Genomic DNA, 15820 nt, shown 5'->3' on the forward strand with positions numbered 1-15820 from the left:
GGGATTTTCAAGGGTAATTTCGTCTGTATATGACTGTTATTGACTTAACTGTGTCCTCTCCAAATTCATAAATGAAGTCCAAATTCCAGCATGACTATATTTAGAGATAGGGCCTTTGGGAGGTAATTAAGTTTAAATGAGGTTCTAGAGTGTGGGCCTAATCTGATAGAATTGCTGGTCTCGTAAGAGGAAAACAGCCTCTCTTTCTCTGTATGCATACCAAGAAAAGGCCCTGTGAGGACTTAGCAAGAAGCAGGCAGCCTGCAAGCCAGAAAGAGCCTGACCAAAAGCTGACTCAATTGGCACCTTGATCTTGGACATCCCAGCCTCTAGAGATATGAGAAATAAATGTCTGTTGTTTAAGCCACTCAGTCTGTGATATTTTGTTATAGCAGCCCGAGAAGACTAATATAGTGACTTTCTTCAGAATCCAATCCTGAAGTCAGATGTGGCTCATGTGCCCTAAACAGGAGGCTTTTCTTTCCTAGTATACCCTTTGAGTGCTGTGTTACTGAAGAAGAGCTGAAGGAGGAAAACTTGAGATTATTTAAAGTACATCCTTTCCTATTCCTTCCCCAGCCTTCTGTGTAGAGATGGTAATCACCAATAAAATAAATCTTGGAGCAGTGTTGTATCCTTAAAAGGACATAGTACTGGGGGTCACCTAAATCTGAGATCCAAACCCATGCATCCTATTAGTATCTTTGTGACTCAGATGACTCTTTCTGAGCCTTGGTTTCCTCAGCTGTAAAATACAGAAAATTGTACTGCTTAGGTTCAACAAGGTATGGACAGCTGTATAGAACTATGATTGGCCAAAGAATGTATGATCTAATGCTAATAGACTGAGTGGGGAAACCCAGCAAGTCCCTTGTCTCTACATTCTCCCTGGACTCTCTGAGCATGTGTTCCTTCCTTCTGGGTATAACGCAGGACCGTCTCTGGAATGGGTCTTATGACCTACAGTTAAACAAGGTAGGTCAGATATTGATGATTTCTTTATGGTCAGTTTCTACACAGATAGGGTGGAGGAAAAGTTAGAGTAATATTTTAAGGTTTTATGGCTGGCCTTGGAGAAAAGGGGTGCTGGTTTCTGTAACCCACCTTGGGGAAGAGGAATTCTAGTTTCTATGGCCAGCCTCAGAAGAGAATGGGGCTGAGAGATAAGAGGGCAGAAGACAGAGAGAAAGTTTTGCTTCTGAGGCTATTTCTGAAGCCTTCATTTTGAGATATTGCTTTTAAAACCCCAACACTACCCAACATGCTTAATGAAGCAGTTGATTTCTATTCTGACCCAAGCCTGTTTTCTTTCCCCATATGGGGAAAGAAAACACTTCAGATCACACTTTGACTAGCTCTGCTCTAGGAGTCTGATGCCTGGGGGGAGCCTCTTCTCTTTGTGTTAGAACACTTTATGGCTCTTTCATAGGCAATCTGACTTCATCTTCAGATCACACTTTGACTAGCTCTGCTCTAGGAGTCTGATGCTTGGGGGAGCCTCTTCTCTTTGTGTTAGAACAGTTTATGGCTCTTTCATAGGCAATCTGACACAATGTCAGGACAAATCAGTTTATTAACCTGATTTCACACTTTTTGTATCCCCATCAAATGCAATAGTTTAGCATACATATGGCTTCTAGCCTGCTTGAAGATGAGCATCTTGTATAGTTTAAACGATCCTGAGCTGGGAACTGTTGTTTCTCATCACCATCATCAGTGGAGATGGTGGCAGTAGGTTCTCCCGGCCTTTTGGCAGTTCTTAATCTTATTTTTGTGTCACGGATCCCTTTGGCAGACAGTGATATCTATGGACCATTTCTCAGAATGTTATTTTTAATTTTATAACATAAAACCTGTAAGTTAAGAAAGGAAACCAATTATACTGAAATACGCTTATCAAAATATTGTGACAGTAATATATGTGCCCAATTATTAACACATCAAGCAAGATCTAGTAGCATGTCTAAGAGCTACTGTTATCTTGAAGAAGTGATGAACATAAGTAAAACTTTGACATCTACGGCAACTCGAGTGGGATCCCTCGACCAAAGTTACTGGGATCAGGTAACTTTGGTCGAAGTGTGGGTATGACAGAAGATGAGCCTATAAAGGTTAGAGATGGCTATGATGAACCTTCACTGATATACCAGAGGGGTGGGATATTATTGGCAGAGAGGAGTCATTGAAGTATTTTAATAGGAATGAGATAAAGAGATTCCTGATTTCAGAATATTAGCAGGGCTGGAATGTATTAAATGAATTATGATGTCTGGGAGGGGGAGATAATACAGTGTTTCTCATTTATGATCAGGTTACGTACTGATAAACCCAAAATATTTTTAAGTAGAAAGTGCATTTTTGGCATATTATATTTTCAATTTACAATGGGTTTGTTTGGACGTAGCCCATGGCAAATCAAGGAGCATGCTTTCACACCATCATAAAGTCAAAAAGTTCTAAGTCAAACCATCTTCAGTCAGGGACCATCTATATGGACAATAGTTTTACCATCAGATGGAAAGACTGCATGGAGAAAATTGTACCTACTTTTCCTACCCTAGTATTTCCTTTAATAGCCTAATGATAAGGTTCATCAGAGAGCTTATTAATTACGCAGAATACCATATTCTTTCCTGCAAATTATGACCTCAGTAGGTCTGAGATTCAGAAGAAAATTAGTGATTTTTGAAACAGTTCCATATGATTTTTGTCTTCTACAAGTTGAAAAACTCTTGATAGGAATGTTTGGCTGATCAGGTCTGACATTGCATGTGAGAGTATCAAAGCAAAAACTGATGTAGACAAAGTGTAATTAATTAAATTAAATTAATTAATTTTTCTTTCCTTTTCAACTTTTATTTTAGAATCAGGAAGTATTTGTGCAGGTTTGTTACAGAAGCATATTGCATGATACTGAGGTTTGGATTATGATGGAACTCATTATCTTGTAAAGAGCTAAGTACGCAATAGGCAGTTTTTCAGCCCTTGCCCTCCTTGCCCTTGCCATCTTTTAATGTGTCCTTTCTTTCATTCGTAATATGCTAAATCAACAAATAGTTTGAAGGACCATAAAAGAGAGATAAGTTGGCTATGAGAGGGCAGTAAGAAACTCCAGCAGTGCTATAAAACAGCACATATAAGTCTTTATGGCAGTGTCACTGTATTTTCCAATTAGAAATAATAGTTATTATAAATCACATTTTTTCACAGCCCTAAGTATTCACTTAACACGCACAAAAAAGTAAATTAAAATTCTCCAAAATAATGGCAGTAGAAATTATGGCAGCAAATGCAAAGACTGAAAAGTTAAGATAAACAAAATTAAATTCACCACTGAGGCTTTAATGTGTTTATTTTGTATATATATGTATCTGCTTATGAATTCTATTTATGAATATATGCATTTTAAAATAGCTGTTATTTACTTTTCCTGAGAACCATTGTTTGAATTTTATAAGGAGAAATAAAAAGGTGATTTTTAAAAAAATGTGAATATTTTATTTCTTTCAAGTTTTATTTTAGACACAGGGAGTACATACGCAGGTTTGTTACAAGGGGATAATGCACTTAATTAATGAGCATCATACCCAATAGGTAGTTTTTCAACCCATTTGCCCTCACCCCAGTAGCTCCCAGTGTCTATTGTTGCCATCTTTCTGTCCATATGTAGCCAGCGTTTAGCTCCCACCTAAGTAAGAACATGCAGTATTTGGTTTTTGTTTTCTCTGTTAGTTCACTTCAGATAATGGCTTCCAGCTGCATCCATGTTGCTGCAAAAGAGATGATTTAGTTCTTTTCATGGCTGCGTGGTATTCCATGGTGCATACTTATACACTATTGGTGAGAATGTAAATTAGTCCAGCCACTGTCGAGAGAAGTTTGGAGATTTCCCATTGATAGAATTGGAATTTCCAATTGGTCAGCAGAGAGGTGATGCTAAATGAGTCAAGCCAACATGATAACGCCTAACTCTTAAGTTACTTCAGTAGAAATGGCACCCTGTAGTCAGCAATGGTAGTTGATGAGAATCAGGGAAAACAGCAGGGCCCGTGGAAGCCTTCTCTGGAGAGTGGTCTTTTCTGATAGAACATTGCAGACCAGCCCTGGACTGTCACTCATGATTACCATCTTGTATGGGCTCCATCTCTCTCTCTCTCTCTCTCACACACACACACACACACACACACACACACACACACACACACACACACACGGATGCACGCACCCTGTATATATACTACTGAAGTAATTTAGAAGAAGTAAGTTACAGGCATTTTAGCAGTGGGGTTTTATGAAAACCTGATTACCATTTAGCACAAGCTGCATTAGAAATTTATCAGAAAATTTGAGTGAGGAGGTCAAGGCTTTGGGGAGTCACTGTGGGAATGATACATGAAGAGGTGTCAGCCGAAACCATGGGAGTGGATGAGCTTTTCACAACATTACTGTGTATGTACGGCATTAACGTATCATACTTTTTCTTTCAAGAGTGTGTGTAAAGAAGGAGGAATGGAGTTCTAAAAACTCAGAGTCTTCTTTATCCTGCTTAAGAGAGGTTTATGATGCTAAGGACTGTCAAAGGTGCTATTGATTTTCTCCTGGAACCCCTGGCAGAGGAGAGCCTCAGTAGGGTGGTCTGGGGGAGTCAGATGCAAGGTTTAACGGTGAGTGGGAGAAAAGGTTCTGGGAGTACAGATACAGTCTGGCTTTGAATAAAGTGAGACGTGGAGGGAGAGTAAAAGAATCACCAGATAAAGTTACTGGGGATAGATGATATTAATATGTTTTACTTTTTCCAATTACTTTTTAAGTGATCAGAGATGAATGAACAATCAGAGAAAAACAATTCCATTCAAGAGAGACACACAGATCATAGTTTTCCTGAGAAGAACTGTCAAATTGGACAGAAACAACTGGTATGGCACACAGATTCTATGATTCCATGCTACTGGGGAGTGCCCCCTCGAGGATCTCTGAGATGCCCACGGATGTGGGTGGGAAGGTGGGCCCAGGCAGGACCTCACAGCGAGGAGCTCTGCCGCCCAGGCTGATAGAGCTTTCCCTCCACCCCACTGCTTACTGCGGGCTGCTCTCGCCTCACACATCTCCTCTCCACCTCCTGTGTACCCTGATTTTTAGCCCAGTGTTCTGTACAATAAAATTCTGCTTTTTGTGGAGAATATATACAAACATTTTTATTTAATGAACCTTTATTTTTTATTATTATGTCATGTTATGGCTCTAAAACTGTATGTATTAACTCATCTAATCCTTATCACACCATACTATTGTTAACTCCATTTTAGAAAGAGAGAAACTGGGTCCTAGCGACGTAGGAATTTGCTCAAGGCCCACCACTAGTACGTGGCAGAGCCAAGGCTTGAGCACAGGCAGGTGACCCTGGGTCTCTGTTCTTAACCTCTTGCTGTGCTACTTAGAATAGTAATCACTTGGTACTAAGTTGTATGTATATGTCATAACCATATCTAATGCAGAACAGTTTAAGGTTAAGTTTATGAAACAAACCCATATACACCAAGATGAAATTTAAAAGAAACATTATATTATTTTAGACTTAATAGACTCTTATTAAACTAAATAAACTGCAGAAAAGTCCATGACATTCTGTTACTAATTTGTTACATTGAAATTCCTACATTGAAAGCTTCCCTTTTGTTTCCAGATGGAGTATTTCATGTATATGTCAGCCTATATGTTTTTGTGCTTCTGAGATTATTTTCTTCTACAATCCTTCGAAAGAGCATTTTCTTCCCTCATGACATGTGCTACATGTTCACAATAAGTTATCAGTACAATATTCGATTGAAGCATTTTGTTGTTTGTCTTCCAGCTCAGGCCCCATTTAATTTCTAATTGTCTTTCAGCTCAGGCCCCATCTAATTTCTAATTACAGTGGCTCACACCTGTAATCCCAGAACTTTGGGAGCCCAAGGCAGATGGTGGATCCCTTGAGCCCAGGAATTCAAGGCCAGCCTGGGCAACATGGTGAAACCCCATCTCTACTGCATATGTACACAAAAATTAGCCGAGCATGGTGGTGTGTGCCTGTAGTCCCACCTACATGGGAGGCTGAGGTGGGAGGATCACTTGAGCCTGGAGGATTGAGGCTGCGGTAAGCCATGATCGCGCCATAGCACTGCAGCCTGGGTGACAGAGCGAGACCCTATCTCAAAAAAAAAAAAAGAAAGAAAGGAAAAAAAAACAACCTCCAGAGACTTTTGAAAATGTCCCCCTATGCCCTAGAAAGTCATCCTAGCAATATTTCTCTTGTTCCAATCCGGCTTTGACTGAAAGTCGATCCTTCAGGTGGCTGAGTTCTCAATTGGAGCCCCCCATGGAGGCCAGTCCCGGGTAGGGAGTAGCTCCGAAATGCATCCCAGGGCACTGAAGGGGAGTGCCGGATCTACTTTGGGTTCTCACTGCGGTTTGAGACACTACATGGGCTTCTTTAGCTAACAGCCGAGGAAGGGCCTCTACTCCTTCGTCCTTACCCACATCAAATGCTAATTCTGATGTGCATCCCATCAAATTTGGAAAGCTGAGTGGCGTTTTGCGGTTTTAAAAAGAATTCTTCTATTCCCCTTGATTGTTTTTTACATTTTTATTTTATGAGTGTTATACTATTTCTTTATTCAGAAAGAATGGCCCAACTTGAGAAAATTTACACCATCTTTTGAAACTTAATTAGATTAAACCGTTTATTTCTTTGTGTAAAACATATACTTTCATGCCTTTATGGTGAAAGTTACAGAAAGTTCATCTTGGGGAAATGTAAAACAGATAAAACTATCTGTTTTATTTGTTTCTTACTATTAATACGTTTATTTGTTTAATAGCAACAAATAGAGCGGCAGTTAAAATGCTTGGCATTTCGAAACCCTGGACCACAGGTAGCGGACTTTAATCCTGAAACAAGGCAGCAGAAAAAGAAAGCCCGGATGTCAAAGATGAATGAATATTTTTCTACAAAATACAAGTAAGATTCTGACTTATTGTATTTGATCTGTGGGATTATGAAATGCATGAATTCTCCTTGACAAAGCAATTAAAGATTCCCTCTTTTTATTATTTATTATTTAAAAATATCTCCTCTAAAATATAATAGTACCAATGTGTCTGGACGTTAGCAACCTTAAGAAACAGAAAAATAGACTATAATCCCGAATTAGGAATCGATTTTTTAAAAAGACTTCAATAGTCGTGTAATAGAGTAATGGCTTTAGTAGGAAAGATGATTTAAAAGTAACAAAAATGTATCATTAGAAGGATAAATAATATAACCATGGGAATGAACTCAGGATATTAAATGGGCACAGGACTATCATCAAGTACAATGATTGTTAGTGCATCGTAAGTATAAACTAAGTAAACTGGCTGGGCACGGTGGCTCACACCTGTAATTCCAACACTTTGGGAGGCCAAAGTGGGTGGATCACTAGGTGAGGAGATCGAGACCATCCTGGCTAACACGGTGAAACCCCGTCTCTACTAAAAATACAAAAAATTAGCTGGGCGTGGTGGCACGCGCCTGTAGTCCCAGCTACTTGGGAGGCTGAGGCAGGTGAATCGCTTGAACCCAGGAGACGGAGGTTGCAGTGAGCCGAAACCATGCCACTGCACTCCAGCCTGGATGACAGAGCAAGACTCCGTCTCAAAAAATAAACAAATAAATAAATAAATAAAAAATAATAAACTAAGAAAACTGTAAAGGAAAATGATAAATTTGACTACATTAAAATTAATATGCCCATTAAAAACTCCATAAAAACAGTGAAAGACACACCATAAAGTAGGAGAAGTTATAAATAATATAAAAAATCAGTATCCAAAATATATGAAGAATCTTACAAGTCAATAAGAAAAGTGTAAATATCCTAATAGAAAAATTAATAAAATGATAAATAAACATTCAGGATACCGAACCTGATCAGCACATACAGAGAAGTGCCATACTCCCCAGGGAGTCAGAATTTAGTCTGTTGACATCAAAGCTGATGAAGCTATGAGATATGAATTAAGTGTAAAAAGGGACAACCACTATTTAAAAACAGCTCGGTGTTACCTATGTGCCTTATGACCTAACATCTTCACTCCTGAGTATATATTAATATCTTGGAAAAAGTCTAATACATGTATAGGGAGATATGTTTAAGAAGTTTCATGGCATCACTGAAATAGCAAAGAAAATAAACTGTTAATAATCCAAATGTCCATCAACAATGGAAAAGATAAATAACTTGTGATATATTTACACAGTGGAATACACATAGAAGTGAAAATATTTGAACAGCTACATGTACCATCATGGAAGAATCTCAACTCATGATCAGACTAACAAAGCAAATTACAAAAGGAAAATCACAATATGTTTAGGGATACCTACATATGTGTCATAACTAAGAGCAAAACAAGGAAGTGACTTTATATATATACATATATATATATAATTTTTTTAATTATACTTTAAGTTCTAGGGTACATGTGCACCACGTGCAGGTTTGTTACATATGTATACATGTGCCATGTTGGTATACTGCACCCATTAACTCCTCATTTACATTAGGTATATCTCCTAATGCTATCCCTCCCCACTCCCTCAACCCCACAACAGGCCCTGGTGTGTGATGTTCCCCTTCCTCTGTCCAAGTGTTCTCATTGTTCAATTCTCATCTGTGAGTGAGAACATGCGGTGTTTGGTTTTTAGTCCTTGCATTAGTTTGCTAAGAATGATGGTTTCCAACTTCATCCATGTCCCTACAAAGGACATGAACTCATCATTTTTTATGGCTGCATAGTATTCCATGGTGCATATGTGCCACATTGTCTTAATCCAGTCTATCATTGTTGGACATTTGGGTTGGTTCCAAGTCTTTGCTATTGTGAGTAGTGCCGCAATAAACATACGTGTGCATGTGTCTTCATAGCAGCATGATTTATAGTCCTTTGGGTATATACCCAGTAATGGGATGGCTGGGTCAAATGGTATTTCTAGTTCTAGATCCCTGAGGAATCACTACACTGTCTTCCACAATGGTTGAACTAGTTTACAGTCCCACCAACAGTGTAAAAGTGTTCCTGTTTCTCCACATCCTCTCCAGCACCTGTTGTTTCCTGACTTTTTAATGATCGCCATTCTAACTGGTGTGAGATGGTATCTCATTGTGGTTTTGATTTGCATTTCTCTGATGGCCAGTGATAATGAGCATTTTTCATGTGTCTGTTGGCTGCATAAATGTCTTCTTTTGAGAAGTGTCTGTTCATATCCTTTGCCCACTTTTTGTTGGGGTTGTTTGTTTTTTTCTTGTAAATTTGTTTGAGTTCATTGTAGATTCTGGATATTAGCCCTTTGTCAGATGAGTAGATCGTGAAAATTTTCTCCCATTCTGTAGGTTGCCTGCTCACTCTGATGGTAGTTTCTTTTGCTGTGCAGAAGCTGTTTAGTTTAATTAGATCCCATTTGTCAATTTTGGCTTTTGTTGCCATTGCTTTTGGTGTTTTAGACATGAAGTTCTTGCCCATGCGTATATCCTGAATGGTACTGCCTAGGTTTTCTTCTAGGGTTTTTATGGTTTTAGGTCTAACATTTAAGTCTTTAATCCATCTTGAATTAATTTTTGTATAAGGTGTAAGGAAGGGATCCAGTTTTAGCTTTCTACATATGGCTAGCCAGTTTTCCCAGCACCATTTGTTAAATAGGGAATCCTCCCTGACTTATTTTATGAGGCCAGCATCATCCTGATACCAAAGCCTGGCAGAGACACAACAAAAAGGGAGAATTTTAGACGAATATCCCTGATGAACATCGATGCAAAAATCCTCAATAAAATACTGGCAAACCGAATCCAGCAGCATATCAAAAAGTTTATCCACCATGATCAAGTGGGCTTCATCCCTGGGATGCAAGGCTGGTTCAACACACGCAAATCAATAAACGTAATCCAGCATATAAACAGAACAAAAGACAAAAACCACATGATTATCTCCGTAGATGCAGAAAAGGCCTTCGGAAGTGACTTTTATAACATCAAGCTACAGTTCCTTTTTGAGGGGAGGGTAGAGGGATGCAATCAGTGGGGATCGAAGAGGACTTCACTGCTGTAACACTCTTTTGTTAAGCTGGACAGTGGGCACACACAAGTTTGTTTTATTCTTCTTTATCTATGCATGTAGTGTATATATTTTGCATGCTTTGATGTGTATAATTCAGGATTTTACCAAAAAAAAAAAAAGCATCAAATGGGCAGGAAACCATAAAACCTTACCAACACAGGAGAATATTTGAGTTAAGGCAAAGGGAGGACAGAATCTGACCTGTGGTATAGGTTGATTTCAGGACCATCTACTCCATCATTCTTATAATAGATTTAAAATATCCTCTTCTGCTAAATTTCCTGGGGTTGCTTAGGAAGAGTTTCATTCCAGAGATAAAGCACTTCAAATGTGAATCTTCATTAGAAGGCATTCTTGCTAAAGCGTGATCATCAGGCAGCAAGTGCACATAATGACTAATCCTTTCCCTTCCCTGCATTCTTAGGAAAAGGAACAGGATGGAACCATATTACTTAGCTGAACAGAAGGAGAGGAGGCATTGTGCCTGCTTAGGGACAAAGGGTGCAGGAGTATTATACATAATTTTGCCATGCTAGCTTAGGACAACCAGCCTTTTGGACTTCAGTGGTAATCACAGCTATAAGTTATACAGAGGTATTTTTGTTATTCTCAGGTTTTGAAGCAACTCAGTTTTGAAGGATTTATTTCAAAATGGTTGGGTTTGAGAAGGTGGTAGGATTCCTGTGAAAGTCCTTTTTCCCTGGCCATGTTGTAGAGGCTGACAGACAGTCTGGACTCTGGGCTCTCCTCTGGGACAGAGCATCCCACCTTCACTCAGAGCTTACGATGTATGATCCTCCATTCTTGGTCACCTCCTTTCTCCCTCTTCACTGGGTAAAAAGCAGAATCAGAAAGGAACAGAAGAAATGGCACTTGGAGACTGTTAGCAAAGGTGCTTTTCTTTCTTCAAATGATTATGGTGTAATAACTGACAGTTCTAATTTTAGGTAACAAAAATGTGGTAGTTGCATTCGGCATAGTGCTTTTAAGAAAAAAATAATTTGTTAGGGAAAAATCTATCAAGAATGATAATATTTTAAAGAAAACTTTGGGGCATTTGTAGGAGGAAGCTTTAGTTAGCTATTCCTCATAATTTTCTTAGGTAGATTGCTGCATTTCCCAGCAATGCTGGAAAAATGAAGTGTTACTCTAGATGACAAGCCTGCACTGGAAGTTGTTTGATATCATATTGACTGAATTTCCCGTGACGTCACTGCCATACAATATTCTGGAGTGTTTCTGGTAATCCCTGGAGTCCTGGTCCAGAGTACCAATGTTTCTGGTAATCTCTGGAGTTCTGGCTCAGGGTAAAATGGTCATGTGTATGATGTTGATTGTACACTAATTTATTCTCAATGTTGAGGATGATTGCACTGTCACGTTAATGTCATGCTTTTCCTTTGTAGAATAATGAGGAAGTATGACAAAAGTGGCAGGCTCATCTGTAATGACGCTGACCTGTGTGATTGTCTAGAGAAGAACTGCCTGGGCTGCTTCTACCCATGCCCCAAGTGTAACTCCAACAAGTGTGGGCCCGAGTGCCGCTGCAACCGACGGTGGGTTTACGATGCCATCGTCACTGAGTCGGGAGAGGTCATCAGCACGCTGCCATTTAATGTACCTGACTAGGTGCTCTTATATATGGACTGATTTGTTTCTTCTTCTTACACATTTATTGACCTCTTTCTTTTGGGTGAATTTTAGGGCTTGGGGGAAATATTGAAAAAACAACTGAAGACTCATGTTCTGTCAAGCCCCAGAACAATGTAGAATGGGCAATAATTCTGTAACCTTCTTAACTGTGTCAACAATTTTCAAGTCCCTTAACTTGCAACCAAAGAATGTAACAATGGAGGGATCAGCATTTCTCATCAGCACCCTCATCTCTACTCTGCCTTCAAATTAAAACTCTCTTCCCTCTTTGCTGATATCTGAGAAAATGTAGCTTTAAGATTTTCAAAACTCTGTAGCTGAGAGCTTTTCTTACATAGAACATAGAATCTTAAATTTATAATATCTAGTTATCCTTAGGATCTTATACATCACTAGCTGTAAATCACAATTGCCATTTGGATTTTAAAGAAAAACTGTGACTTTGCACTGTATACCCATAGCCTCATTTTTTTATTGTTCATGTTTTAATAACATTAAAATGAAATTTAGTAATACTTGGTAGTATTTTTAATCATTAAAATTTGTATTGTACTTGTAAAATTGAAAAGTTATGAATTTAATCCTAAAAGCCAGGAGTTTACATATTTTTGATTTCAGAATCAGTATTTCAGGATTTTTTTTCATAGAGAGGAAACAAGTTATACAAAAATGATTTTCTGTATGTTTGCTAATTGAGTGTGTTGATAAGCAATTGACTAGATAAATGATGTGGTCTTTTCAATTTTGATACATCATCAGAGCTATACAAAACTGAATTCAGCTTTCTTTGAATTCATTTTTTTGACAGTCTTTTTTCAACCCTAAGTCAATGGTTCTCATTCATGAGAATTGCCTGGAGGACTTGTCAAAACATAGATTTTTGCAGCCCCACATTCAGAATCTGGGACAGGGCTCAACCATCTGTTCCATGTTCCCAGGTGATGTTGATGCTGCTGATGTGGGGACCACACTTTGAGACCACACTTCTCTAAATTATTTTACATACATAATGTAAGGAAGTATTTAAACCTCATTGACTATGATACTGCCACTGCACAAAGCTGGAAGTATTTAAATAAAGTAACGTAATAAAAATTTAAAAGTAAATAAAAGCATTTAAGTTTTAAAATAAATTTGAAATAGTATAAATAGAGGGTTTTTTGTTGTTGTTTCTTTTTCTTTTTTTTTTAGACGGAGTTTCCCTCTGTCACCCGGGCTGCAGTGCAGTAGCACAATCTCGGTTCACTGCAACCCCCGCCTCTGGGCTCAAGCCATTCTAGTGCCTCAGCCTCTCAAGTGGCTGGGATTACAGGCTTACACCACCATGCCCGGTTAACTTTTGTATTTTTGTTAGAGATGGAGTTTCACCATGTTGGCCAGGCTGGTCTCAAACTCCTGACCTCAAGTGATCAGCCTGCCTCACCTCCCAAAGTGCTGGGATTAGAGGTGTGAGCAACCGTGACTGGCCTTTTATAAATAGAGTTTTCAGGATTTATTTTTCCTTTATAATCAGTTTAACACTCACTTCTGCACAATCTACTTGTGCCAGGGAATGTTTCTGACAATTCTGGATTTGTTGCTTGATGTATGTTTTAGGACTAAAATAAGAAAAGTCCTAAAAGTAATGGGGTGACTACAGTACACCTGTCCACGGAGCAAGAGAACTTACATTCTTCTGCATCATTCTCCATAGAATTTACTGGGTTTTCCAGATTTCACTTACTTTTACTGAGCATACACTGTGAACTTAACATTGTGTTAACACGGTAATGAATTGCATTTCCTTTAACCATCACAGCCCAGTAAGGAAGACGTAAAATCAAATTACCCAAATCACATTCTTTGAAATGCTCACCAGGAATGTGCAGGCGGGAAACCAGTAAAAACAAGCAGGGCCTTTTTCAATTTATATCTTGTTTTGTTTTTGAGAATAATTATTATTTTGTAATTGGCAGACCAAATGCATTTATTACTTCTTCATTTTAGAATCATATAATCTTAGAGCCAAAAAGAGCCTTGCAGCTCATCCATATAGTGAATTAGTCGACAAATACTAACAGAGAGGCTGCTCTGTGACAGGCAGCAGGCTAGGTGCAGGGGACCAGGCAGTGAACAAAATCTGCCGGGCTCCTGTCTTCATGGGGTTTATGGACTAAGGCCAAACTCTTTTTTTTTGTTGTTGTTTTTGTACCTTTGCAACTGAGGAGATTTAGACCCAGTGAGATTAGGTGACTCAGGTAAGGACACACAGAAGAATTGGCAGCCCTGGTGTTTTGAACACTAAGACTAGGTCAGAGTTCTTTCAGTGATGCCACGTATTTCCTACACTACGGTCATTAAGTGCTTTTAATATAATAAACATTCCTAAGACCCATCCCCAACCTCAGGAATCAGAACCTGTAGGAATGAGACCTGGGATTCCATAATTTTAAGCAAGCATTGCAGTTAAGTCTCATGATCTGATACATCTGAGAAACACTGCCCTATATCATCAGTTGTCCAATTTTCATGCTAAAAAATAATCCTAGGCAAATTAGCATTAAAGCCTCCTTCCTTTCTGTCTCCTCTTGTCACTCAGTCTTAAGGATTAGATAAAGGAATCTGGTTTAAAATGATCTGGCTTAAAAAGTGTGTTGAAAAATTATATTGGTAAATTTTCCAAGTAAGGCAAAAAATAAAGTAAAAAACTGCATAATTAACTGAGCAGACACCTAATACTGCTATCATGGAAGCCTAGTAAAGCATTTGATGAAGTACACTTTTAGAAATCAGGTTATTTCATCTTGATCTAATGCCATTTCTGTGTATTTTTAAAATGTCTCTTGCAATAAATAATTATTACAAAAATAAATTTATGTGAATTGTCTAAAACTTATTTTGCAAGTGTCTAATTTTTATTACAAAGTGAATAAAGCTGTTTAGCTATTTGAACTAAATTCAGATTAACAAGGAATGCAGCTGTACTATCTGATTACATTACCCAAGGAAATCGTCTTGTCAGTGTGATAGGACTTTTTTCTGCTTGGCTATCTTTCAATGCTGATAGCATATCTTCATGAATATGTATAAAATGGAAGGAAACCTATTTTACAAAAGGTTATTTAAATTAAACCAGTACATACTGAAGGATTTAGACAAATTATCCCGTGCCCATTTATGCAAGGATTTTGGACTAGAATGCCATATCACGTCAATTTTTGTGACAACTTCTGAGTGTAATTTGTAAGAGTTAAAGAATATCTGTACACTGTCTTAGATAATCCTTCTGTACCTCCCCTTCCAGCTACCCCCACCCAAGATACAACATCTTGGATCCATTGCAGGTATAGACATTGGGATGCTAACCCACAGAAAAATCATTTAACCTCTATTTTTATAAAAGTGAACAATACCATTTTGGATAGTCTGTGGATGTCATAGATGGTAGTTACGTAATGAATGCTTTGGACATTTTTAAACATTTACACATGCAAGGCTTCAATGTTTGGCCATGCAGGGACATTTATTACTTAAGTCCAGAAGATGACTTTTACATGGACAGCTGTACAATGCCAATTATGCCCCCTAGAGTTGTACAGCAAAATGGTCCTGCAGAAAGGTGCCATTTGATGTGCGGATTTCTTGTTTGTCCAGCATTTATTGACATTTTCTATGCGTTAGACATTGTGTGCTTTAGGTTGGTTCACATTATTGTATAAAATACTTTTAAAAAATCCCTATGTGTCCTCTCTCTTCTATCTATTTTTTCTTTTTTCCTTCATTCTCTGTGATGTCTGTAGCAGCAGAAGATAGTTTGAGGTTACTTAGGACAATAGTCCATATATATGATTTAACATACACAGTTTTTGTACTACTTTTTCCTTTTCAGAACCTATATTTTAATCCTGGACTTAGAATATTCTTTTTAACACTCACAGATTCCTAAAATTCTGTATTTTTCGTCACTCTGTGGAAGGGAAATGACTCTCTTATTACTATTCATGTCTAATAAACAATGTATTACTTAAGACGCATATGCAATTTGAAAAATGTTTCT

General features: G+C 38.2%; 1 protein-coding gene across 2 annotated transcripts in view; it reads left to right on the forward strand.

Annotated features, from left to right (window-relative positions):
• ARL14EPL (ARF like GTPase 14 effector protein like) overlaps positions 1-14635 on the forward strand; it is a 29151-nt gene extending 14516 nt beyond the window's left edge. The window contains exons 2-4 of one of the 2 annotated variants that reach the window (XM_004042379.5): positions 4812-4916; positions 6858-6997; positions 11538-14635. In XM_004042379.5, the coding sequence (XP_004042427.1) occupies positions 4821-4916; positions 6858-6997; positions 11538-11760 (459 nt within the window). In that variant the 5' untranslated portion in view covers positions 4812-4820 and the 3' untranslated portion in view covers positions 11761-14635. The remainder of the gene's footprint in view (positions 1-4811; positions 4917-6857; positions 6998-11537) is intronic. The other variant, XM_055387469.2, reaches the window with a different exon arrangement.
• The last annotated feature ends 1185 nt before the right edge of the window (positions 14636-15820 follow it).

The sequence above is a fragment of the Gorilla gorilla genome, chromosome 4 (assembly GCF_029281585.2).
Source record: "Gorilla gorilla gorilla isolate KB3781 chromosome 4, NHGRI_mGorGor1-v2.1_pri, whole genome shotgun sequence".
NCBI lineage: Eukaryota > Metazoa > Chordata > Mammalia > Primates > Hominidae > Gorilla > Gorilla gorilla.